The sequence below is a fragment of the Thermobia domestica genome, chromosome 3, assembly GCF_964235325.1.
Source record: "Thermobia domestica chromosome 3, izTheDome1.hap1.1, whole genome shotgun sequence".
NCBI classification, from domain to species: Eukaryota; Metazoa; Arthropoda; class Insecta; order Zygentoma; family Lepismatidae; genus Thermobia; species Thermobia domestica.
The window spans coordinates 207824672-207849556 of record NC_137456.1 but is presented as its reverse complement, the minus strand read 5'-3'; the positions used below and the strand labels follow the sequence as shown (position 1 = coordinate 207849556).

The 24885-nt window shown below is 35.8% G+C and overlaps 1 protein-coding gene across 5 annotated transcripts in view; it reads left to right on the top strand.

The window, feature by feature from the left end:
- LOC145680943 (uncharacterized) overlaps positions 1–24885 on the top strand; it is a 154722-nt gene that overhangs the window by 95772 nt on the left and 34065 nt on the right. For all 5 annotated transcript variants that reach the window (XM_081752147.1, XM_081752149.1, XM_081752151.1 and 2 more), the window contains 2 exons: positions 10007–10192; positions 14050–14244. In XM_081752147.1, coding sequence (XP_081608273.1) covers positions 10007–10192; positions 14050–14244 — 381 coding nt within the window. The remainder of the gene's footprint in view (positions 1–10006; positions 10193–14049; positions 14245–24885) is intronic.

Genomic DNA, 24885 nt, shown 5'->3' with positions numbered 1-24885 from the left:
AGAAGTCAGGGAAATAGATTTTTCCAGATTAGTAGGAACCCTGTTGGAGCAAGAGTGTTTTTTGTTTAGTGTTACTTTTCTGGATGCAGTTAATGCAACCACATGTTCTCAAATGATAGTAAACACACTGCATCACTACAGCATTGAGTATGAGAATATTCTTAGTTTTATCTCGGACAGTGCACGTTATAAGTGCAAGTGCTTTGACACGTTGTCTGTGATAATTGGAAAACAAATGGTTCATGTGCAGTACAGTGTTGGTCACACAAAGTGAGTTTGATTAGAGATATCTGGCAGAACACTTGAAAGAACTTAATACTTTTGTGTGCAAAGTGAAAAATGCTGTTTTGAACGCAAGGAAATTCAAAAGCAAGTACTAGAGTTTCCTTAAAGAGAAATATCCTGATCTTGAACCCAAGTTGTTTCCCGAGCCTGTTCTGACTAGGTGGAGTAGTTGGTTCCATACTGTTGCGTATTTGGACAAATACTTAGAACCACTAGATCAGTTCCTTTCAAAATGTGACAGTCTGAATTCTCAAACTAAAACGCTCAAAGTTATTTGAAAGACAAAGAGCTAATTTTCAAGGCTCAGTTAAGTTTTGTCAGTGATAATTGTGGTAACCTTCTCGATTTTATAACTTCCACTAAGGCGGACAAACCTCCTACAGCACATCTATTAAGTAGTCATCTTGACAGACTCAGTACTGAATTGGACAGTTTTCTGCAGGGCCTCTTTGATGAAAAAACTAAAGCACTCACTTACGTTTGTTACCAAGTGAAAAGAGGGCTAGTGTTGAATGCGACTTCAAAAAATGTGCAGAAAGATCATTCTTGAAGCTGTCTTCCCAAAGAAAAGACTCTCAAACTACAAAAATATATGATGCTTTGGAAAAGCTCTTTGATCTTTTGTATTGCATGCAGTAGTGAACCAGACATTGTTGAGATAAGGAAGTTAAAGCTTTGCCTTCATTTAAAAAAAATGCAAGCATCTGATTATGAAGTACTGTATTTGGAGTTTTACAAAGTGGCCTATGAACTCTTGATAAGTGATTCGTCTGGAAAGGTCAGTGTAGTGAATGTTTTGAATGGACAAAAGTTCCGAAGTGATGGTTGTTTAAAGTTTGCTGTAAATGCACGTATATATGTGTGGCTCTCAACAAGCAATGCCAATTGTGAGAAGTTTTCTTCCAAGTATGCGTATGTTTAATGCTTATATGTAACTTTTGCCTATGTGTTTTCAGATAACAGCATAACTTTTCATAGTAAGTTTACTGATTTCCCTTCAGCTTGGTTAAAAAAATATAATTTTATATTAGTGAAATTTAAATAATTAATATTTTTCTGATCAGAGTATGTACTTCTTTATTTAAGTAATAATTCCAGAGTCAACATGGAAGGAGTGAAATTTACAATGTCAAGTGAAATATTCAGTATATTTAGTTTTTAAATAATTAATGGTTTATTCCTTTAGTGATCTATGAATAAAAGGAACAATTGTAAAAATGTCAGGAAATATCTTTTCCTCAAGAGCTACAAAATGCAAAACTTTATTTGGAAAATGCGACAAAGCGCGAAATATGATAAACGAAATACGAAATTTTCAAATTCTTAGTGCGAAAAACTCGTGCTCCTACTCATAACTTCTATTGTCTCTTCTGTGGCTAACTTATATTTTTGATTGTTTGTTTTTCTTGATTAACCTGCATTGTTTAGCATTTTTCTATTCCCAACTTCATTCTTATGTCTGTTGAGAATATTTCGATGAGCTTTAGTAAATTCTTTAGTTAGTTTTCCATGTTCGCTTGTAGTTTGATATCATTCATATACATTAGGTGCGTTATTTTAAGTTTTTTTTTTGTGTAGTTTAATGTTGAATTCATCTTTCCTGTTGTCCATTAATTCTGACAATGGGTTAAGTCCTAGGCAGAATAGTAATACACTTAAACTATCTCCTTGGAAAATTCTTCCCCTAATTCGTATATCTTCTGTCTCTAGTTTTATCTGGTTATCTTTAAGTTATAGTGTTGTACTCCATCTGCTCATGTTGTTTTGTACGAAGTGTATCAATTTCCTGTTTACTCCATAGATTTTCAAACAGTGCAAGATCCAAAAGTGTAGTATTGAGTCATATATTTTTTGATAGCCTATGAATGCTATGAATATGTTCCTGATTTTATCATAAGCGCAGTTTGTTATTACCGAGTCTATTATTAATTTTTCTTTACATACTTGTGAGTATTTTCTGTAATCTTTCTGCAGTTCCGCTATTATATTCGTAGTATTTCCTTCGTAGTATTCTTCGTAGTATTTTCTTATTTTGTTCGTAATGAATGCTGTCATTATTTTATATATGGTTTATACGCACTTTATTGGTCTGGCTGTTGGGCTGGTTATCGTTTTAATTCTTCTGGATTAAGTGTCCTTCCTCTCGTAAGTTAGCGTTCCTAACTGACAACAGCGAATCCATGTTGATTTCAAACTGTCCAATTCTCCTGCGTCTACTATGGAATATTTTACTAATCGTTGTGCAATAATTGAATCTTGACGAAGGTTTTCCATTAAAATATCTCTTTTGGCTGAGAACCCCTCTCAACGGAAATATTCCCGTTCGAGATGGTCAAGAGAATAGTAACGGTTTTTTTTTTTCGAGTCACGGAGCTCTTCATTTTTTAGTAGGCCCATAATCTGATTTCCTTCTTGGAATAAGATTTCGTATCAGTTTTTACCCTTTTTTGATTAATTAGTTCTCTAAACGGCCTATCTCCAGTCTGTGTCACAGAAGTTGCTTATTACGTTGGACAATACAAGAATGTCCAACGTTTTTGTGATCTGTGACAGCGCTTCATCTGGATTGAACGTTATCTTGTGAGGATTAAAAAAATTTAAGTGCTATCTTCTAACAAATCGATAATACTCAGTAGTTCTGTACATCTGTCATATAGGCTGAAGTTGTTTCGAGAAGAACTCTTCCAATAATTTGCACTTGCCACAGATGGCTGTTTCATAATTAAGTTAAAACTGGTTTAATTTGAAATATAATAATAATAATAATAATACTAATAATAATACAGGGTGTCTACTGACCTGGAAAACCTTGAAAACCTGGAATTAGCCTGAAATTTACTTTTGGACCTGGAAAACCTGGAAATAGCCTGGAATTGGACGAGAAACCTGGAAGTTTTAAAATTGTTTTTAAAATATTGTTTTTGGAATTGGTATGGAATAAGTATATTTTTGTAAAATGCAAGAAAGCTATATACCACAGCATAAATTAAAAGCCAATAATAGTCAACGGGAGTCCAAGCCCGCGGATGTCGCAGTGAACACCATTCCCGGTGGCCGAAAGGTGTATCACCGGAAAAAAGTAAAATTACCCACATCTTAACGGAATCACTTTTTGTATTTAGGTTAACATTTTACTAGTTTTGCAATAAATCCTGTTACACACGAACAATTAACATTTTATGTTTCAGCCATTAAAATAGGGAAAAGTAAAACTAAATTCCAGGACTCGTGGAAAGGCCAGTGGAAATGAGTTATTAGGTACAACGATCCATTTAAAGCAGTTTGTAAACTCTGCAGAACTGATTTTGACATTTCAAATATGGGGTAAACTCTGCAGAACTGATTTTGACATTTCAAATATGGGAGCTGGATCATTGAAATCTCATGAAAAAGGAAAGAAACATCAAATAGCTGTTAAAGCTCTTAATGCACAATGTTCGATCGTAAAGTTCTCAAGCAATGTTAACAAGGAGCCTTCCTGTACAAAATATTCTGCAGCGTCTTCCAGTTCAGTGACTGGCACAACATCTACTCCAGTTGTTCAGGAAAAAAATGAAAGCCCAGCTAAAACTAGTGGTGTAATAAAGAGTTATCTTATCAAAGATCAAGTAACGAAGGCAGAAATAATCTGGACATTACACAAAGTTACAAGTTATGCATCGGCCAGAAGCCAAGCGAATGCAATGGATTTGTTTCCTTTAATGTTTCCTGAGTGTGGAGTCGCTAAAAAATATGCAGTTACACAAAGACAAAATAGGTTATGTCATCACTTTTGGATTGGATCCATATTTCCAACAGACGTTACTTCGTGAACTACAAAATTGTGAATGTTTTGCAGTATCGTTCGACGAAAGCCTAAACACTATCTCACAGAAAAATCAAATGGACTTAGTAGTTCGTTTCTGGCACAGTGACGAAAATAGTTTCAACACGTTATTTAACATCAGTATTCCTCGGATATGCTGCTGCCCAGGATTTGTAGTGCATTTATAAATACTTTCAAGGACAAGGGTCTCGGTTTTTGTAAGTTACTTCAGGTTTCTCTTGATGGCCCCAACGTTAATTTGAAATTTCTGAGTGATTTGAAGGCCTATCTGAGTGAAGAAAATGGTGAAGGTCCACAGCTTTTGGAGACAGGAACGTGCTCTTTAATATTGTTAATGGGGTTTTAAGACTGCACATACCAAAGCTGGTTGGAATGTGACAGAGTTTTTGAGAGCATTGTACTATATATTCAAGGACTTCCCTTCAAGAAGAGCAGACTTCATGGCAGCATCTGGAACAGCAATTTTCCCTCTTAAATTTTGTTCTATTTGGTGGGTGGAGAATTCTAAAGTTATGAACCGTGCCATAACTATGATTCCTGCCTTAAAAGTTTATGTTGATGCAGTGAAAACAAAACCTCCTGAAACATCAAACTCCTCCAAAGTAAAAGCGCACATCTCTGATGTACTGCTGCCTACTAGATTAGGGTTCCTCCAGTCCGTATCTGTAGAATTAGAAGAATTCTTCACTAAGTACCAGACAGACAGTTCATTACTACCGTTTCTATGGAATGACCTAAACAGGTTGATTCGTAGTTTGTTAAGCCGCTTCGTGAAAGATGATGTCTTAAAAGTAGCTAAAACTTCAAAAAAACTTACCTCAATAGATGTTTTTGATAAGGACATCTTAAAACCACTTAATCTAGTTGATGTTGGATTTTCTGCGATTGCATCGCTTAAAGGGAGTGAAGGATGTTGATATATTGAACTTTAAGAAAAAATGCAGAAGATTCTTACAAGAACTGTGTAAAAAACTTAAATTTCCTTTAAAATACAGTGTAACAAGAGCCGCAAATTGCTTGTCTCCAGAAATTATGACCAACGCGGAAACCCTTCATGAATCACGTATCACACTCGCCCTGGAGACATTTGTCGAGAAGGAGCAAATAACACCTGTAAATCCCGATATGGTGAATTTGGAATATTTAAAATTTTGTTCAGACCAAGACACAGCACGAAAACTGTCAAATTTCAGTTACAAAAATGACAGATTAGACGTTTTTCTCCATGATCTGTTAAGTAAAGAAGGTGTATCCAATGCGTTTAAAACATTCATGCATAAGATATGTGTACTTTTCCATAGCAACGCAGCAGTGGAAAGGAGTTTCTCCATTAACAAAGAGTGCATTGTTGAAAATCTCCAAGAGGAGTGCTTGATTTCCCAGAGAAGTGTGTTGGTTGCTGTGCGTGTTGCTGGTGACACACGTAATATGAATATCACAAAGAATATGATCCAGTATGTGAGGAATGCATCAAGCAGAAGAAATGAATATCTGAAAGACCGCGGTGAAAAAGAAGACAGAGCAGCTCGAGAAAAGAAAGATATTAAGAAGAAAATAAGAGTTGGAATTAAAGAAGAAAAGAATACTGACACCGAAGCAGAAGTAGATGCATTGAAAGAACAGGCGAAAGAGTTAAAAGGGATGTTGAACTCTAGAAGTTAAATGTCAAAAACTTTTCACTGTGAAAGTTGTTTTGTATATTTGGTCATATAATGTGCGTGGTTCCATAACATTTTCAGTTTTTTAAACTTTCATGTTACAATACATTTTTAAATAAAATATAACCGATGGCCAGTCCCCATCCAAGAAGAATGTGCAGTATCGTTTAACAATATGGACTACTTTGCGTTAAGAAATTGTATTATATATGATCATTTTCCTCTTACTTCTAAACTAATATTAGTTTGACAAAAATGGCGGGAAAATAGCTTACTCACCGCTAAGTCCTACCAGTACTTAGCATAAAATACCACAAGAGTACTTTAAAGGGGAGTGCTTGTAGTAAAATACTCTTGTAGTATTTTATCCCATAAATTAGCAATGAGTAAGCTATTTTCCCGCCATTTTTGTCATTGTTCATCAACACTCACGTGCTACTACTATAATATTAGTTTATTTGAAGTAATGTTTTTGACAGAAATTTACTATTATACAGGGTGAACCTTAACTAAACCGATAAACTTCGGGAGGTGATTCCCGAGCCCGAAACAAGAAAAAAATTCCACTAACTTTTCTCCACAGTACATAGTTTTGGAGCTACAAGGTGCCGAAAGTGTGGAAAAATGAACTTCTGAGGCCTATATTTCAAACCTATCCAACGTAGAAAGCGCAGCTTAATATCTCTTTAGGGAAGTCTTATCTGTTCTGAACATATAATTTCATTTGTGAGATTTTAAGCAGCACTCTCTACTTTGGACAATTTTGGAAATATAGGCGTCGGAAGTTCATTTTTCCACACTTTCGGCACCTTTTAGCTCGGAAACTATGCGCCCTGGAGAAGAGTTAAAGAGGATTTTTTTTTCTTGTTTGGGTGCCAAGAATCATTTCTCGAAGTTTGCCAGTTTAATTAAGGTTCACCCCTGTATAGTATTCCTACATTAGGATATTTAAAGCTACTGCATATTTTTCTCAACCGGCCTTCTGGTAGGGGATATTTTAATTAAACATTTTCTTGTGTAAAATGTTTTGAGACCCTACATTTCACTCAGTTTTTTCTTTTCATCTTGTCACTTAAAGAAACTATCCCTTGCGATATGCGTTCTCTAATTATAACCAGTTTTTGTTAAGAACTATATAAAATTGCAGTAACTTGTACATGTTACAATAAATGTCAGTCTACTGAATAGACCTGGAAAAAAAAGGAAAAATAAACCTTGAAAACCTTGATAAAACCTGGAATTTGAAAATGAACATTTAGTAGACACCCTGTAATAATAATAAATTATTATCACAACTTATAGTTTTACAAACATAGTATATATCACTATAAAAAGCTAGACTACTTTTGCAGATTGTGCCAAATAGCTAATTATATAAATTGGCAACTCTAAAAATTTGAATGAGTATTCATGTACAGTAGTAAGTACAAAAATGTTCTAATTTTGTTGGTGCTAGTGTTAATTTCAAAGTAATGAGTGATACTGTGCTTAATCTCAAAGCACTGAAGCTGAGAAAAACAATCAATACAGAGGTTGTTCAGCCTACGTTTGGCCGATTTCGTTCCTTCCCCTTCTCGGGCAGAATGGACTCACCCGACCTGGCTCGTGGCGTCCTGCAGTGTTGTGTAGTGGCTTCTTAGGAACGGAGTTGTTTTTCCGCGCGGACGACAATAACGCACAAAACAGGACCATTATTGTGAGGGTTGTATAAAAAATTGTTTCCAAGTGTGTGGGTTTCCGCTCTGTGACCAAAATGCCGCCGAAACTAAGCCGGTTTTGGGAAGGGTATGTTGCGGCTCTTTATGGCGCCCACTTTAGTGTTTCTGTCATTAGTAAACAGTGCAAGAAGAATGGTTGCAGCATCAGTTTAAGTGGAATAAAAAATGTTATTAAAAAGTACAAGGGCAACGAAGCACCACCATTTGGATCACCAACGAATTTGCCTAGGAAGCGGGAATGCACCAAGGCCACCTTCACCATGCAGAGGAAACTTCGCAAAATGGCAATGCAAGAAAATCCGCCAACACAAAGTTGTATGGCTAATCGTCGTGACGGGTGTTTGGGGACTGTGAGCCGGACGTTACACTATCTACTGAAGCTGGAAAAAGTCATGAAAGCTCGCGGTCATCTTCTCACGGATGCCCACCAAAAGGAACGAAAGTGTAACGCCCGGAAGCTATACGAACGGCATCTGGCAAAACAAAGATGGATGTACGTCGTAACGCTCGATAAAGCATGGATTTACCTTTCCGCCTGCGGCAAACCGAGAGCCATCATGTATCGAGAGAAAGGCGCCAAGAACTTCAGAAGGTGGGTCCGTGTCTGTAAAGAATCCTTCCCAAAAGGGTTCATGGTCGTTACTGGCTACTGTTACCGAAGTAAACTGAAGATTAGGGTGGCGAAGAACTGCAAAATAAATTCGCAGTATTTTCAAGCAGATCATGTGGCCGATTTACGAGCATGATATTCCAACAGTGTACGGAAATGACGCCAATCTGGTGCTCATTCACATGGACAAGTCATCATCACATACCTCAGATCGTCCCTCGCATTCTACAGGGAGATGGAGGAGGCAAGTGGTATACAGGTGATACCTTTCAATGAAGTACCTGTTAAATCTCAAGATGTAAGTCCTATGGACTGTTGTGGATTTGGATTGCTAAAGCGGGCTTTGGGAACACGGCGTGTGACAACTGTGGAAGGACTTTGGAAAGCTGTGCAAAGGGAATGGGACAAGATTCCCCTCCCAGTTCTTCAGAGAAGCCTATTACAGTGGAAATTACGCTGTCGGCCTATTGTTAGGAACCAAGGAAACACATCGAGCACTTACGGACCTGGCGCCATGGATTCTTCTAAATTTTTAGGTAAGTCGAAATTGGCCAAATGTAGACTGAACAACCTCTTATAACCATAATATCTTCTTTCGTATATAGTACTAAATTCTCCTTAAACCGTCCTTATTGCCTGATGAAGAATATAACTGCAAAAATTAGTGCGAGAGTTCACAAATTGAAATACAGGAGGTTTGTTATTTGATTTTAACTAACTAACTCTATGGCCTATGGAACCCGGAGGTTCAATGCCGCGTTCACAAAACTTCTCCACTGACTTCTATCCTTAGCCAAGTGGACCCAGTTTCCACTTTGTATTCCTATTTCTAAGGGATCCATCTTAATATAGTCCTCCCATCTGCGCCTAGGTTTTGCTAATGGTCGTTTTCCCATTGGTCTTCCAGTTAAGACTTTGAAAGCGTTCCTATTTTATTCTATCCTGGCTACATGATCTGCCCACCTGAGCCTCCTAGACTTGATGACCCTAACAATGTTTGGTAAACCATATAAATTATGTAGTTCCTCAGTATGAAGTTTCCGCCATTCCGCATTTCCGTTCCTCGTGGGTCCGAATATTCGCCTCAGGATCTTGATCTCAAATACTTTGTCTACGCTCTTCCCTCAGAGTAAGGTACCATGTTTCGCAACCATACAGAACAACAGGCATGATTATCGTTTTATATATTTTAAGCTTCAAATTCCTCGACATAATTTGCGACAAGAGATTTTGAACTGAACTTTAACACGAATTCCCTTCTTTTAGTCGACATTTAATTTCTTCGTGACTATGGTTTTCGTCTTTTAATATTGATCCTAGATATTTGAAAGTATCCACTTTATCAAAAGTATTATTTGATATTTTAACGCATCCATAATTTGCCGTATTACGATCCGGACGAAGTTCCATGTATTTAGTTTTCTCTTCATTTACTTCTATTGTTATTTTTATAGTATTCAAAAAGTTATGTGTTGAGCCTATAGGAGTTATAGACTGAAAACCTGCTTAAGAATAGTGTTCTGACGATATGGATGGTGGTATTATACAGTTAAACAAGGTCCCTGCTCTTGTATTATTATGATTTATTATTTAGTTTCAGATTTTTTTATTATTGTTTATTTTTTATTATTTACTATTTACTTTCAGTTTTATAATTGCTGATAGACTCAATTTTTATTGAAACTGACAGTTGGTAGTTTCTATTTTACATCTTGAAATCGTTCAATTATATAATTACATACATGTTTTAGAATTTTAAGCACTACAATCTCGAAGTAATAGTGGAGCATAAAATATTTTTATAGAAATGATAATATACTGAATACAAATATTATAATCATGATCTTTAATACATATTCTTTAAAAAAAAAAACATGTAGTAATTTTAAATGATCTTGTTTGATTATAGGTTGTTGGTGACAAGAGTCAGACTATTTCTGTGGTTACGAGTGGCCTTCCCACATATCCACGTTTTACATTTGTCTCACCACACTTATCAAATGGTACTACGAGAAGTATTGGTCAACCATCAACGCCTGGATCATTAGTGCACAATGTACCTTGTTCTACTAGTTCTAAAGAGATCTCAGTAGAGGTAAATTTTCGGATGAATTTGAAATTCTAATTATGTAGAAGACAGCAATTAATGCACATACATGCTCTCTTATCATCTCTTATTATTATCTTTGTTTGTGATGATCTGTCTGGAAGTATAGACAGAGAGTAACAAACCGTTTGATATTTCGCTGTTATGTTAATGTTGTTTCATACTTTAAAAAGTTCTGACAATTTTATCTTTTAAAATTTCTATTTTTATTTTAAGTATCACTATAAACTTCCTTGTCGTGGCCTGTTTAATCTGTTCACGGTAGCATCTTCTTGCTTTAAACGGTGCCTCTAGCTTTCAAAAGAACCAGAGTTACAGAAAGCGTAAGTTTGCCGCAGAATCAAATCTTCTTTTAATACTCGCACTATCAACTACAAATTTTCTTTGAAAAGCGAACGTATTCAACTCTTAAGATGTTTAATTTATTAAAAGCCTTTTAAAATGTAGAAAACTTAGGGCAAACTCTTGTTGTCACAAAAATCTTCATTCATTTAATTGTAGTTGAATAAACTCTTAATCATGATGGGGACGAATATCCATGTTTAAAGCAAAATAAGATTGACAGATCTATTAATTTAGTTATTGTGTTGTTTAGTGATTACACCTACATAAGACCATGAGTAGTTTTACAGCAAAGTGCATGTTCCATATGTTGTCAGATACTTACGGGTTGCAAAATTGCATCAAAGGAATGGAGTCCGTTTGCATGGTACTCAATATGATTGAATCGCATCTTCCTGGATATCCCACGTTTATGACGTCTGATCCTAACTTACTTTGTATACACCTGAATTTACCAATACATTTACGTAGTCATTTTTGTGACATTTCAGCGTTGTCTCTTAAGTTTTTTGAGGGATCTAAATGTGACCTTGGATCCATATTTAACAACAACTTCTTGAAATCTAAAAGATAAAGTAAGCCGTAATGGGAGCTATATCCATAATGGGTATATAATGGGAGATATGTCCAGTTTTTCTTAGATTTACTTTCTGTCTTAATAATATTGAAAAATGAAATGAAATGAAATCTTACAGTTTAGCGTCTCACAATTATACCCTTTAGGCTAAGAGAGACGGATGGTTAAGTGAAATAAATGAGGATGGATGAATTGGTGAAATGAGATTGTGGAAAGGTACGGGAGTAAACCCAAGAAAACCCATGGATACGATGTTGTCCATCACAAATTTTCATGGCCGGGGATCAAACCAGAGACCCCATGCACCAGTGGTAAGCGCTCTAGCACTGAGCCACCGTGCGCTGTTAACAAACTTGATGAAACCTTATTTGTATTGTCCAAGTCTACCAAAGTACTACGTAAATGAATTAGTGAATGGTGATGTTTATAAGTAAGATGTTATTGCAGTTAGACGTATATCGATGTGTCCAAGATAAGAATAGAATCAAGGAACATATCAGGGACGCCAAAGGTAATAGTTCAACGGTATCAGGACTATCTAAACACTTATGTGATTCTAAGCATTCCATTGAAGATGTAAAAAAATTACATTAAACTTATTCAACTGTGGGAAGATGTATACCCTTTCATATTAAAACAAAGGACCCGAAGATGAACTTACATAAGCAAAATTGGGAAAGAAAATGGAATTACATAATTAACAATTCAATGCATATACATTGATGGTGATAAATTTTCTTTGAATATTCTGTACGTCGAAAATTACCACTGAAATTACTTAATCTTGACCAAAATTTTCTAAATTATATGGAATAATGCTTTGGTAACATTAATTTTAGAAAGACTTAGTTTCAGGATATGATGTCCATCATATTTTTGTATAAGTAAAATTATGAGAAAGGGAATAAAATCCTGGCAAAAAATTGCTCTATTCTGAAAAGGGTTTCAACTATACCGAGCGGTTGGGGTATAGGACTTGCCCATCTGCCTTGGGCATTCCTGTGGGTACAGAGGTTGTTCAGCCTATATTTGGCCGATTTCGTTCCTTCCCCCTCCCGGGCAGAATGGACTCAACCGACCTGGCTCGTGGCATCCTGCAGTGTTGTGCAGTGGCTTCCTAGGAACGGAGTTGTTTTTTCGCGCGGACGACAATAACGCACAAAACAGGACCATTGTTGTGAGTGTTGTGTTAAATTTGTTTCCAAGTGTATGGGTTTCCGCTCTGTGACCAAAATGCCGCCCAAACTAAGCCGGTTTTCGGGAGGCTATGTTGCGGCTCTTTATGACGCCCACTTTAGTGTTTCTGTCATTAGTAAACAGTGCAAGAAGAATGGTTGCAACATCAGTTTAAGTGGAATAAAAAACGTTATTAAAAAGTACAAGGACAACGAAGCTCCACCATTTGAATCACCAACGAAGTTGCCTAGAAAGCGGGAATACACCAAGGCCACCTTCACCATGCAGAGGAAACTTCGCAAAATGGCAATGCAAGAAAATCCGCCAACACAAAGTTGTATGGCTAATCGTCTTGACGTGTCTTTGGGGACCGTGAGCCGACGTTACACCATCAACTCAAGCTGGAAAAAGTCATGAAAGCTCGCGGTCATCTCACGGATGCCCACCAAAAGGAACGAAAGAGTAATGCCCGGAAGCTGTATGAACGGCATCTGGCAAAACAAAGCTGGATCTACGTCGTAACGCTCGATGAAGCATGGATTTACCTTTCCGACTGCGGCAAACCGAGAGCCATCATGTACCGAGAGAAAGGCGCCAAGAACTTCAGAAAGTGGGTCCGTGTCTGTAAAGAATCCTTCCCAAAAGGGTTCATGATCGTTACTGGCTACTGTTACCGAGGTAAACTGAAGATTCGTAGGGTGGCGAAGAACTGCAAAATAAATTCGCAGTATTTTCAGAAGCAGATCATGCGGCCAATCTACGAGCATGAGATTCCAACAATGTACGGAAATGACGCCAATCTGGTGCGCATTCACATGGACAAGTCATCATCACATACCTCAGATCGTCCCTCGCATTCTACAGGGAGATGGAGGAGGCAAGTGTTATACAGGTGATACCTTTCAATGAGGTACCTGTTAAATCTCCAGATGCAAGTCCTATGGACTGTTGTGGATTTGGATTGCTAAAGCGGGCTTTGGGAACACGGCGTGTGACAACTGTGGAAGGACTTTGGAAAGCTGTGCAAAGGGAATGGGACAAGATTCCCCTCCCAGTTCTTCAGAGAAGCCTATTACAGTGGAAAGTACACTGTCAGCCTATTGTTAGGAACCAAGGGAAACACATCGAACACTTACGGACCTGACGCCATGGATTCTTCTAAATTTTTAGGTAAGTCGAAATTGGCCAAATGTAGACTGAACAACCTCTGTATATCTCTGAATTTTGACCTAAAAAAAATGATATAGAAAAGTAGGCGGACGACTCAACGTATTCAATGTATATAAGTTAGATTGCTGATGCTGATCACAGCATTTTTTCCAGGACGTCTAGGTGATTTCTTGATTAAGCAGTCTTTTAAATAAGGGAGAACCGAAATTTATTATCATCTTAACAGTCCACAATGATGTGCTACTAGCTTATGGATACTATGGTGGTTGAGCCATCACTCCTTTACTAAGAATCAAATTCGATTATTGTACTAAACAGGTTCGACTATTTTACCTAAGTGTTCAACTATGACACTTACTAGTAAAGAATAATAAAATAGATTTGACAAGCTTATTCCAGGTTCCATTTTAAAGAAAGTAAACTTTGCCTACTGTGGATTTTACCTAAATTCAAAATGTAATATCTTGAAGTTTGAAAATAATTTATATGTAAATACTAAATTACCTACTTTTAATTTTAATAACTTATGTATTGAGGATTAATTCTGTTACATTGACTGCTTAATTCTGCTTCATTTTAGGGTGTTAGTGGAAAAAACACATCTACTAATACTATACAACAGCCCACTTTATCACTTACTCCAGCTACAAGTCAATCCATTATATCCGTGCAGCCTACTGCTACTCGTCAACCACAGCAAACAACGAACCAAATTCTTCATCTTACAAATAAATCTACTTTTGTGATTTGTGAAATTTGTGATGGTTATATAAAGGTAAGTCGGCATATTTTATCTTTCAATTCTTATTTCGCTTTATAAATATTTATCTAGACTTACATGGGAAGACAAAATAGGCCTCTTTACCATAAATGAAAATCAAGGTACTTGCTTTTTCTCTCTCATAATTCGCTATTTGTTGTCGGATTCCATCTTCTCGTTATTACTTATCAAAGATACGGTAACTGAGTAACTGGAGCGAGGCTACTTGCAGCACAAATTTGTACCATCATTACGAAATAGATACTGAACACATCGGTACAAAATTTTGCATGATCTTAGTTGCAACAATGTACAGTAATTCTTTGTTTTAAAAGACCATTCTTAATCTGTGCCCAATGCATCGATTACCAATGCCGTATTTTCAGTTTTCTCGAGAGTATTTTGCTTTCCTTCACATAATTAGCTTTTCAGTCTCCTCATAATGTTGAGTCAACAATCTGTAGATGTGTAATCCTATTGGAGACCGATTTCAGTATCACACATATCGAAAGGAGGTGGTGGTGGTAATTACTGTTATATATGACAGATCTTCATATCTTCCATCTTCAAGAAAATATTATGACTGAACAGATTGTAACTAAATTTCACATTTGCTAGTGGTCGCAATGGGCCATGTTGTAGAGTTTAAAAATATGTATATATGTGACGAAAAGATGTCTTCGATGTTTAGTCAGCGAATCTTAACAACATAATTCTCAGTCACAAAATCACCACTCAACAAATTTATGAAATTTTGGATGTCCTTAGGTCACATTGGAATTAGTATTCTTAATGTGTAGTCTGCACATCGAATACCAACGCTATTATTTTCATGTTATAGGCTGGTATATTATTATTATTATTATTATTATTATTATTATTATTATTATTATTATTATTATTATTATTATTATTATTATTATTGTTATTATTATTATTATTATTACGTAAAAGATTCTGTTAAATCCTTAAAGATCAAATCTGTATCTGGTATAGATGGTATACCTGCTTTCATTATAAAATGAGTGGCCGAAGTAATATCATTAGTGCTATCATCCTTGTTTAATTGGAGCTTAAATAAAAATATTTATCTTGAAGCATGAAAGATAGTAACCGTCATATCCATACCCAAGACTTATGGTGATAATATCAATGATTATAGACCAGTTTCTATAATGAATGTTATTCCTAAAATACTTCGAAAAAAAATGTACAACTACTTGTATAGCACTGTTTGTGATTAGTTCGATAGTAATCAACGTGGATTTATAAATGTTAAATAAGTTATTACAAACTTGGCAGGTTTTATGCAAAGTCTATTTTTTGTTATTCGATCTGTTGGTCAAACTGATGTTATTTATTTTGATTTTGCAAAAGCATTTGATAAACTGCCTTTTTATTTATTAATTAGTAAGCTGTTCAAATACAAATTGTCAAATCGTATAATAAAATTGCGAAATTCATATTTAAATAACAGAACATTTAGAGTTAAATCTAATGTCTATACTTCCTCTATTTAGAACAAAACATCTGGAGTACCTCAGGATTCTAGCCTGGGTCACTTGCTGTTTTTACTTTATGGGTAATTCCACGGGAATGTACACCAAAAGTGTATTTTCTAAACTTATGTGTTTCGCTTGTTTTTGTCATCCATATCTTCGATTGAGGTCTAAAATTATGGATGCTATATAATTTGCTGCAGTTTGTAAAGTGCTGAATTGACAACAGTGCTGATCCAATATGGCTGCTCTGTGAGACAAGCTGAAAGGCATATCGACTGACATTTAATTGTCGATCATTCATTTTATTGAGAAGAGAAGAAAAAGGTGTTTACAATTTTGAGTGCAGAGTACCGTATTGTGTATCACTACATATGCGAATGTTGTCTACTTTCAGCTGTTTAAATGGTATTTCATATTAGAAAACTGGTCTTGTGCTGTAGTGTGCGTCACGAAAAAAAAAAACACATTTTTTCCTGCTGAAAGTTAGTTATTGCATGTAACGGTTTAATACTTTCAATTTTCCTTCTTGATAGATAGAGCAACTATTTTCCGTGATATTGATTTGGAAACTCAAATAAACACAGACTTACAATTACTGAAGTGTATGTAGTGTGCGTCACGGGTAGTGTGTGTCACGTTCAAGCATGGCGAAAACTGCTGCACAACGTAAAGCAGAGCACGGAAAGGCTCCGTACGTCCGGAAATAATGCCGAATTTCGAAGAAAAGAGACTCAAAAACAGAGAATTTGACGTGAAAGGAAAAAGAAGAATATTACAATTGAAGAGAAGGAGCATATGCGAAAGAAGAAGAGGGAAGAAATGAGACGATATCGTCAGAAGAAGAAATTAAGCACAGCTATTGATGCTATGTTAAATAAACAAGTACCAGTGCATTGTCACCTAACAAAGTGTTTTCACCTCGGTGTTCATATGGGAAAGCTATGGCTAAAGTTAAAAGAAGCGTACCTCATAGTTCCAATAAGCGTAAGGTTGTTGTTAAACAATTGTTTGAACAGTTTGCACCCGACAGTAAAAAGCCAGCCAAGACACTAGATCAAAGTTAATCAAAAACGGCAACTGAAGAAGCAGTTATTCAGTTTTATTTAAGCGATGCAATATCTTACCAGGCACTAGGACTTAGAGATTGTTTAATCGTCAGAGATTCATTCGGCAAACAAAAAATTCAAAACGGTACTCGTTCCTAACACTCGGTGAAACAGTTCAAGAAACAGACTCCTGATATAGAGATTGGAAGATGTAAATTATGTTTACTTCGACCGAAACACGTTTGCTGAACGCGAACATCACCAAATCTTTCTGTGCATCAATCACGAGAATTTTAGATTACTGTTAAATTCATGTTCATTTCTGTCAAACAGCACAAATAATCTCATTTCGTCCCTAGTGTGCGACGATGAATCTGAGACATGTATGTTTCATACTTGACAAGAATGTGGTGAATTACCAAAGTTCGTTTCGCTTCTCAACTCTACTCAACCAATGGACACGAATATGGAAATCACCTATCAACAATAGACTACTGATGAGACTGGCAAAGTCCCGAAAGAGAAAATGTCAGGAAAATTAAAGGAAGTGATGAAAAAACTATAGAATAAACTACCCGTTTTTATAGCTTGCATTTATACTGCGTCACCAGGTAAATTATTTTAAAATCCTGAAAAAAATTGGGTTGATTTAGTTTGTCCCATGGTTATGCCTGCTAGGCTAAAGACGACGTGGACCTACTGATTATAGTGGAATTCTAACCACTTTGGTCCTTCAACTGTGCCCCCACCGGGAATCGAACCCGGGACCACGCTATCCGAAATCAAGCGTGCTTGCCACTAGGCCAAGCAGGAGTTCCCTGAAGGAAAATGTACCGGAAAACACAATAATAATGATGCAAATAAATTTTAATGAAAACTACACATTTCCGAAACATGCTAAATCCTTTTTTGGTCGTTCAATAAGTATATTTGAGTTTGCTCTTTCATTTCTCGAGTACCTTTCGACATATACCTCAGTTTCCTATTTTTTTTAAAGTGCGTTTTGGTTTCTAAAAAACATTATTGAAACGAAACTACTGCAGATATCGATAGGCATTTATTTATTTAACGAACACCAGATACGGCTCAGAGGCCATTGTACACTAAGGAAAGGATTTGGGAAAGTGTCGGCAAGAGTGGATTTGCTAGGTACCATCCCGGCATTTGCCTGGTAGGACTGAGGGAAAAGCAGAGAAACCCGTCAGAATGGTCGGCAGCGGTATCGAACCCACATCCTTCCGACTGTGAACCAACAGAGCTACCTCAGAAGCATGTTTTGGAAATACATTCCACAGTTGTACGAGGTACGATAAATAACAAATTCAAACAATCAATAAGATTCCAAACAATAGGAAAATTTGAGTGTTGTCATTGAAGGAAGTGTAGTGTGCGTCACAAGTAAACTAGTGTGCGTCACAGAGAAATTCCATTGTCATATGTTTATTACAGTGAAGTGCGAATGAAACGGTGGTTGTGAGAACACTGCATTCCTTCTGGAAAATGTTTATGTACAAAATACATTTTGTAAAGTCATACGGAGGAAGATTTCCTAAATTCAAAATATGAGTAAAATTTTACTTCCCTTCCTGTAGTGTGAGTCACGTTTTAGTGTATAAATATGACCTGGTATTTTAATAATTAAATACAAAAATACCAATATGTGGAAATTATAATATGTCCTTTCTATAATCATATTTAGTGGTTTGTATTTAAAAATCGTTACATTCATTACCATAGTTAAGGTTTAAAATATACGAGCATCTTCCATTGTAGAGTGCGTCACGCGTGGAAATACCCTTATATAATGATTTACATGAAAAGTTAATCTATAACTATTTGATGTATGTTGATTTCATTAAAATCTTTAATGAAATTAATACTGTTCAGGATCAAGTTATGTTGCAAGAAAACATATTAGCTAAATGATCAGAGGATAATTTCCTACCTTTGAATATTGCCAAACCTCAAGGTATAACTTTTTCCAAGAAAACTGATCTTTTGTTGTATAAATATATAATAAGTAATCAGGAAATTGAATTTGGAACTTGCGTTAAAGATCTAGGAATAATATTAGATAACAAATTATTGTTTCAAGAACATTTACAGATAATCACATCTAAGGCCAGAAAGAATTTAGCAGTATTAAAATGGCTTTGCCGTAGTTTTTTTTTTGGAATATATATGATTTGGAACAACGAAGCCAAATATTTTGTAAATATTATTGATTCAATGCAGAATAAAGTCCTAGTCTGGTCACGATGGAAGTGTAAAGTTCAAATATATGAGTTTGTCTTGTATATCAAAAGAACTTCATCTTTTGTATTTAGCCGACAGGCGATACATTCTCAATCTTAAATATTTTCATAATATTCTTCATGGAAGTTTTTTTCATTGATGGTTTTGTTTCCATAAGAGCTCCATACCGTAGCACTAGAAATGTTGATCCTTTTGTTTCTAAAGCTTCTGCTCTAAAATCTTCTATTTATAAAACCATTGATACTACTAACTAACTAACTAACTCTATGGCCTATAGATCCCGGAGGTTCAATCCGGTTTCACAAAAGCTCTCCATTGATTTCTATCCGTAGCCAACTGGATTCAGTTTCTACTTTGGGTTCCTGTTTCTGTGAGATCCATCTTAATATTGTCCTCCAATCTGCGCCTTGGTCTTCCTAATGGTCGTTTCCGATTGGTCTTTCAATTAAGACTTTGAAAGCGTTCCTACTTTCTTCCATCCTGGTTACATACCTGCCTGCCTGAACCTCCTAGACTTGTTTGCCCTAATAATGTTTGGTAAACCCTATAAATTATGTAGTTCCTACTTTAATGAAGTTTCCGCCATTCCCCATTCACATTCCTCTTGGGTCCGAATATTCGTCTCAGGATCTTGTTCTCAAATACTTTCAGTCTATGTTCTTCCCTCAGAGCAAGCTACTACTAATAAATTTTATTCTGTTCTAGATATTTTCCAAACTAGATTTGTTAGAGTTCGTTCAGAACTTCTTCAGTTATTAAAGAACATTTAATGTAAGGTAATTTAGTGTGGTGACATTTGAGAGTTTTTTTCTTTCTTTGTAAAGGTTGTTAGCTCTGAATTTTAACCATCTCTTTCTTCCTTTGTTTCCTTTCGTCTTTTCCTTTTCTTCTAGGTTTAAGTTTTTTTGGTTGTATGATCAGATACTGCATGATCTTATTTTATTTTAGTTAATATGAGTTTTTATTTATGTTATGTCATATTTTATCCCAATATGTAATGATTTTTAAGTTTATTGTATGTTGATTTTTAAGATTTCGATTGCATGTGCAACTTATGTGCTGCAAGTGTAATTTGCCTGTTGTCAGATACGTTCTGTAACATTGTTGTATGAATTTGGTTTGGTTTGCATGTCATGTACTTGCTGCCTGGCTAACCTGTGGCTATGTATGCTGTTTGCTCCCTAATAAATAAATAAGGAAATAATAATTTAAAATATGTTTACAAGGAACAAACAATATTACAGCCTCAAGTGCTTCAAACAAAGAAAGAAAAAAAAAGGTATTTACAAGTAGAGGACGCATGCAAATAGAATATAAGAGCATAATATAGCGTAAAATACAACAGATCATACAAAATATAGATGAAATAAATAAAATAGTTTAAAAAAGATAATATAAAAAACATGCAATGTCTGTTACAAACTAAAAAAAAAAAACAGTAATAAAAGATATGAGCATAATGAACATGTATGTAGAATATGTACATCATACAAAATATAAAAATGAATCATTATTCACAATATAGTTGAAGCAGTTTACAAAATATTAAAACGAAAAAAATAGTTTTATAAAAGACAAATATATAGTTACTGTTACACATTAAAAATATATTTCTAAGTTAAACACAAAAAAAGAAAAACATTTCCATTGGATACTACTCTATGCATGCCAATCCAGTTTGGAGTATTACCCGAATCTCTAATAGTATGTTTTATTTAACTCTTTTAACTTCTATGTCTGCCAAAAGATTTTCCTGACTGCAATTCAATGCACTTGCTCGCGGTTTGTCTCGCCCATTTTAGATGTATCGTATTATCCATGTGGCGTTCAGTAACCTGTAGCTAATATGAACATTATATTCGATATACACCTGATTGTTCATCTGTTCTCGTGTAAGTGTGTATTCAGGGAGAGAAAATAGTTCAGATTCTACTGCAAGGAATTTCCTAATATCCATTTCACAACGACAAGCCCCTGATTTTGCCGTGCTGCCGTGACGTTCACTCAAAACTTATATTGCATTGTCGTACTCTGTTAGAATTGTTGGAATGTTGTCTTTTCAATACTTAAGACATGAAAATTTTCTTTGTAGTATGTAGGGAGAAAAAAAGTAGAAATTAATGAAAAAATGCGTATTTTATCGTATATTTTTGGTAGATCAATGTTTATAGGACTATATATCGGAAACGAGATCACGTGAAATAATTTCCTGTGCATCTGTTACTTGTAAGTTCTGAAAATTTCAGAACTCAACACTCAATAATTTTCTCCTTATTCAGTAAAAAGTGAGTTATCATTATTTCTGAATTGCTGCCTTGTGTTATCAATCTGAAAAAAAAAAAAAAAAAACGTATAAAGATCTTAAAGTTTTTTTTTTTCAACCAAACTGTTTCAATTGAACAGTGATAAATATGATATAATTTTCTCTGTTCTGCGCCCTTCGCTATCACAGTTCATAGGGAGTGCTACGTTGCCAAATTTTCCTAGCGCGTATTAATCGTGGTAGCTGGGTCGTGCGAAGAGGTGTGTTGATGGAAAAAGCGTTCCTCGTTTGATTCAACTATTGGTGTTAGTGATTTGTTTGTTTCGTTACATATGATTATCATGCATCATTTGCGAAGTTCTGAGAAGTCAATGGTTATTAAAGCCCGAGCTTATTTCGATATAGAGAAAAAGCAGGGTGTAAGTAATTGTATATCTCAACCAGTGAAGTGTGCGGACGAGTGTCTTCTTGTTAATAAGCGAACTGTAAAACACGTTACAAAATAACAGCGCGAAAGAGGAGAGGTTTCTTCTCCAAGGAAAAGTTCTATTGGACTAGAAAAATATATATTGGATGAGTTTGTGCAAGGGGTAATTAGACGAAAAGTGTATGATTTTTATTCACGTACGTTAAGCGGTTCGAAAATTCCCTATGGTAGGCGATTCGAGAATTCCCTACGGTAAGGCGTGTTTCGGAAAAATTGAAAACCGATGTAAATGATTTTCCGGATATGAAGGAGACATCTCTTTGGTGGCATATTAAGAAAATCGGTTTTAAATACAGAAAATATAACAAAAGAAAAAAATATTCCAGGATAGCAAGGCAGAGGGATTCCTTCTTGCGAGAAATTACGTTTTTAATTTCGAGAATAATGAATGCACAATATATTACACGGATGAGTGATGGTGTGGGTCAAACCATTCGAAAAAGTATGGGATGGCAAGAGCAGGTGCTGCCGGATATTTCAAATGAAGCATTCAGTTATCATAAGGGGACAGTAGAACAAGTTAATAGAGGGAAAAATGGATTCGAACACCATCTGGAGCTAGGAAAAGAGTAATTATGTATCACATTAGAAACGAAGATGGATTTCTGGAAGATGTAGAGCTATGCGTTATTGGACAGAAAGGGGATTCAGATTACCATCAGAAATGGACGCCAAACATTATGAGGAATGGCTTAGAAAAATTGTGAAAACAGCCTTCCGACAAAATCAGTCATTGTCATTGATCAAGCTCCATATCACACCATGATAAATCCAGAAACGAGAAATCCATCCATGAGTTGGAGAAAGGCCAGTATCGTAAAATAGCTTGAAAATAATGATATTCACATTCCGCCAAATGCTTCATCATTTGATGACATTACAAAGGCTGGATTAACTTAATATGCGAGACTGTACTTTAAACCGAGGGAACTACCTCTGGATAGTATATTACGTACTATACCTGATAAGGAAATCAAATTGTTGTGGTTGCGTTGCACATTGTGAATTTAACTTATTTTGCCATTCATCAAAAATAAAGTTGCGGCAGAAAACAAAACTTTCTAAGTAGCTGATGTCTTGTAATTGTGCACCGATTCTCTGCAAAGTGCCTTCTGCTGTTTGGAAGAATGCAGTGGAACATGTTCGTAAGCTGCAAAATATGTATACTGATAGAGCTCACTATCTTGAGGAACAAATGGAGCCATTGTTAATAAGTAATGTCCGGATTTGTATGTAATTACATATTTTTTCCTTCATATGTAGGTTCGTCAAATCCTTAAATGTTTGTGATTCACATTTGTAGGGTGCTTCAACTCAAGTTTCATATTACATATTTTACATATTTTGACCAATATTACATATTTCTATGGTTTCTACATATTTTTTTTTACATAAAACTCTCTTAAAATTTTGCGTTTACTGAAATTTTAATTTAAAATTAAAAAAAAAAAAAAATAAACTTTCAACTGTGCAAGGCTTGCATCTAGATTCAATTTTGTCATGTCTATCTTTTCGTTTCCTTACCGAAAGAGAAATATCTTTTTTTTTTTTTTTTTTTTTTTTTTTTTTTTTTTTTTTTTTTTTTTTAAATTTGTCAAACCATGTTTCGCAGAATTTTCGCCGATAACAAAATAAATATAAGAAGAAACAAGTAAAAATCTTCCCTCCGGGGTACATTAGCAGCGCCCTTTATTCTCAACTCTGAAGGAAGACAGATCACGTGCCTGACAGGCGACTGGCCAGGAGTTCCTAAAATGAAGTCTATTAGATTGTTATCGAAGGTCGGACGGGAAAATAGATGAAAGCAAATCCTGCAATTCAAGTTAAAACTGTATGCTAGTGTGCTTCCAGGAATTTACTGCAAGAGTTCGTTCCAAGAAGCTGGCGACAATGGCAATATCATAGCAGGTAACTTAAGCTTTCAAAGAACTTCGCTTGTTCAACTGAATGAGAGGAGGACAGTACTCTAGTATTGCAGTTGCAAAACGCACGTGTTCTGTATTGACCGTCGAAGTTACAGATGGCTCCGGTTGCCTCAACTTTATCCGCGAAATTACTAACTGCAAAAAAACAAGTACTCTTGACACAAATGCATCAAGACACTTCAGTGAGTGAGATTTTCAAAGACTTGTGCCAAGCAATGATAGCAGCAATCATTCCTTGGAACAAAGTTCAAGTGCCGAAATACCGTGCTTTTCTGGAGAAGTACTGCGGGCGTCGAATTCCTGACGAATCCACTCTTCGAAAGTGTTATCTCGAAGTTTGTTATAGCGAAGCTAATAGATACCATTAGGGCAGAAATAGGTAGTTCATATATTTGGATTTCTGTGAACGAAACAACAGACGTTTTGGGACGTTATGTAGCAAATTTAGTGATTAAAAAGTTAAGTGAAGATGCTCCATCTAAATCTTACTTTTTTGCGAGCAAATTGCTGGATCGCACGAATCATTCCACGATTGCTCACTTTGTAAACGATGGTCTTAGTGTTGTGGCCGGGAGTTCAGGAAGAAAAAGTCCTGGTTCTCTATACAGACGGTGCAGCGTACATGTTGAAAGCGGCTAGAGCACTTACAGTTTTTTACCCTCACTTAATTCATTTCACTTGTATGGCTCATGTTCTTCAGCGTGTTGCGGAAGAGGTGAGGGACAACTTTTGCGAAGAAAATTAACTAGTTCCTTTCACGACGTGTTCAAAAAAAAAAAAAAAAAAAAAAAAAAAAAAAAAAAGTTTAAGGCGCCACAACGTGTTCAAGTTTACAGAGATCAACTGCCAGACGTGCCACTTCCTCCGGAGCCTATGCTAACGCGATGGGGCACTTGGATACAGGCAATACATTTCTACAATGAAAATTTTCAAAAAATTAAGCCTGTTGTTCGTTCATTTCCATCGGAGTCTGCTGTGTCAGTTGGCATTGTTCAGAAACTGTTTAATGACTCAAAAGTAGCGTGTGATATCGCATACATAGACAGCAGTTTTGGTTGGCTACCTACAAGCATTAAAAAGCTAGAGACTTTTGGACGGCCTCTTCCGGAGTCCATGAAAATCATAGAGGATGCAAAGAGACTGCTGCAAGGTGTGTGTGGAGATGTAGGAGAAAAAG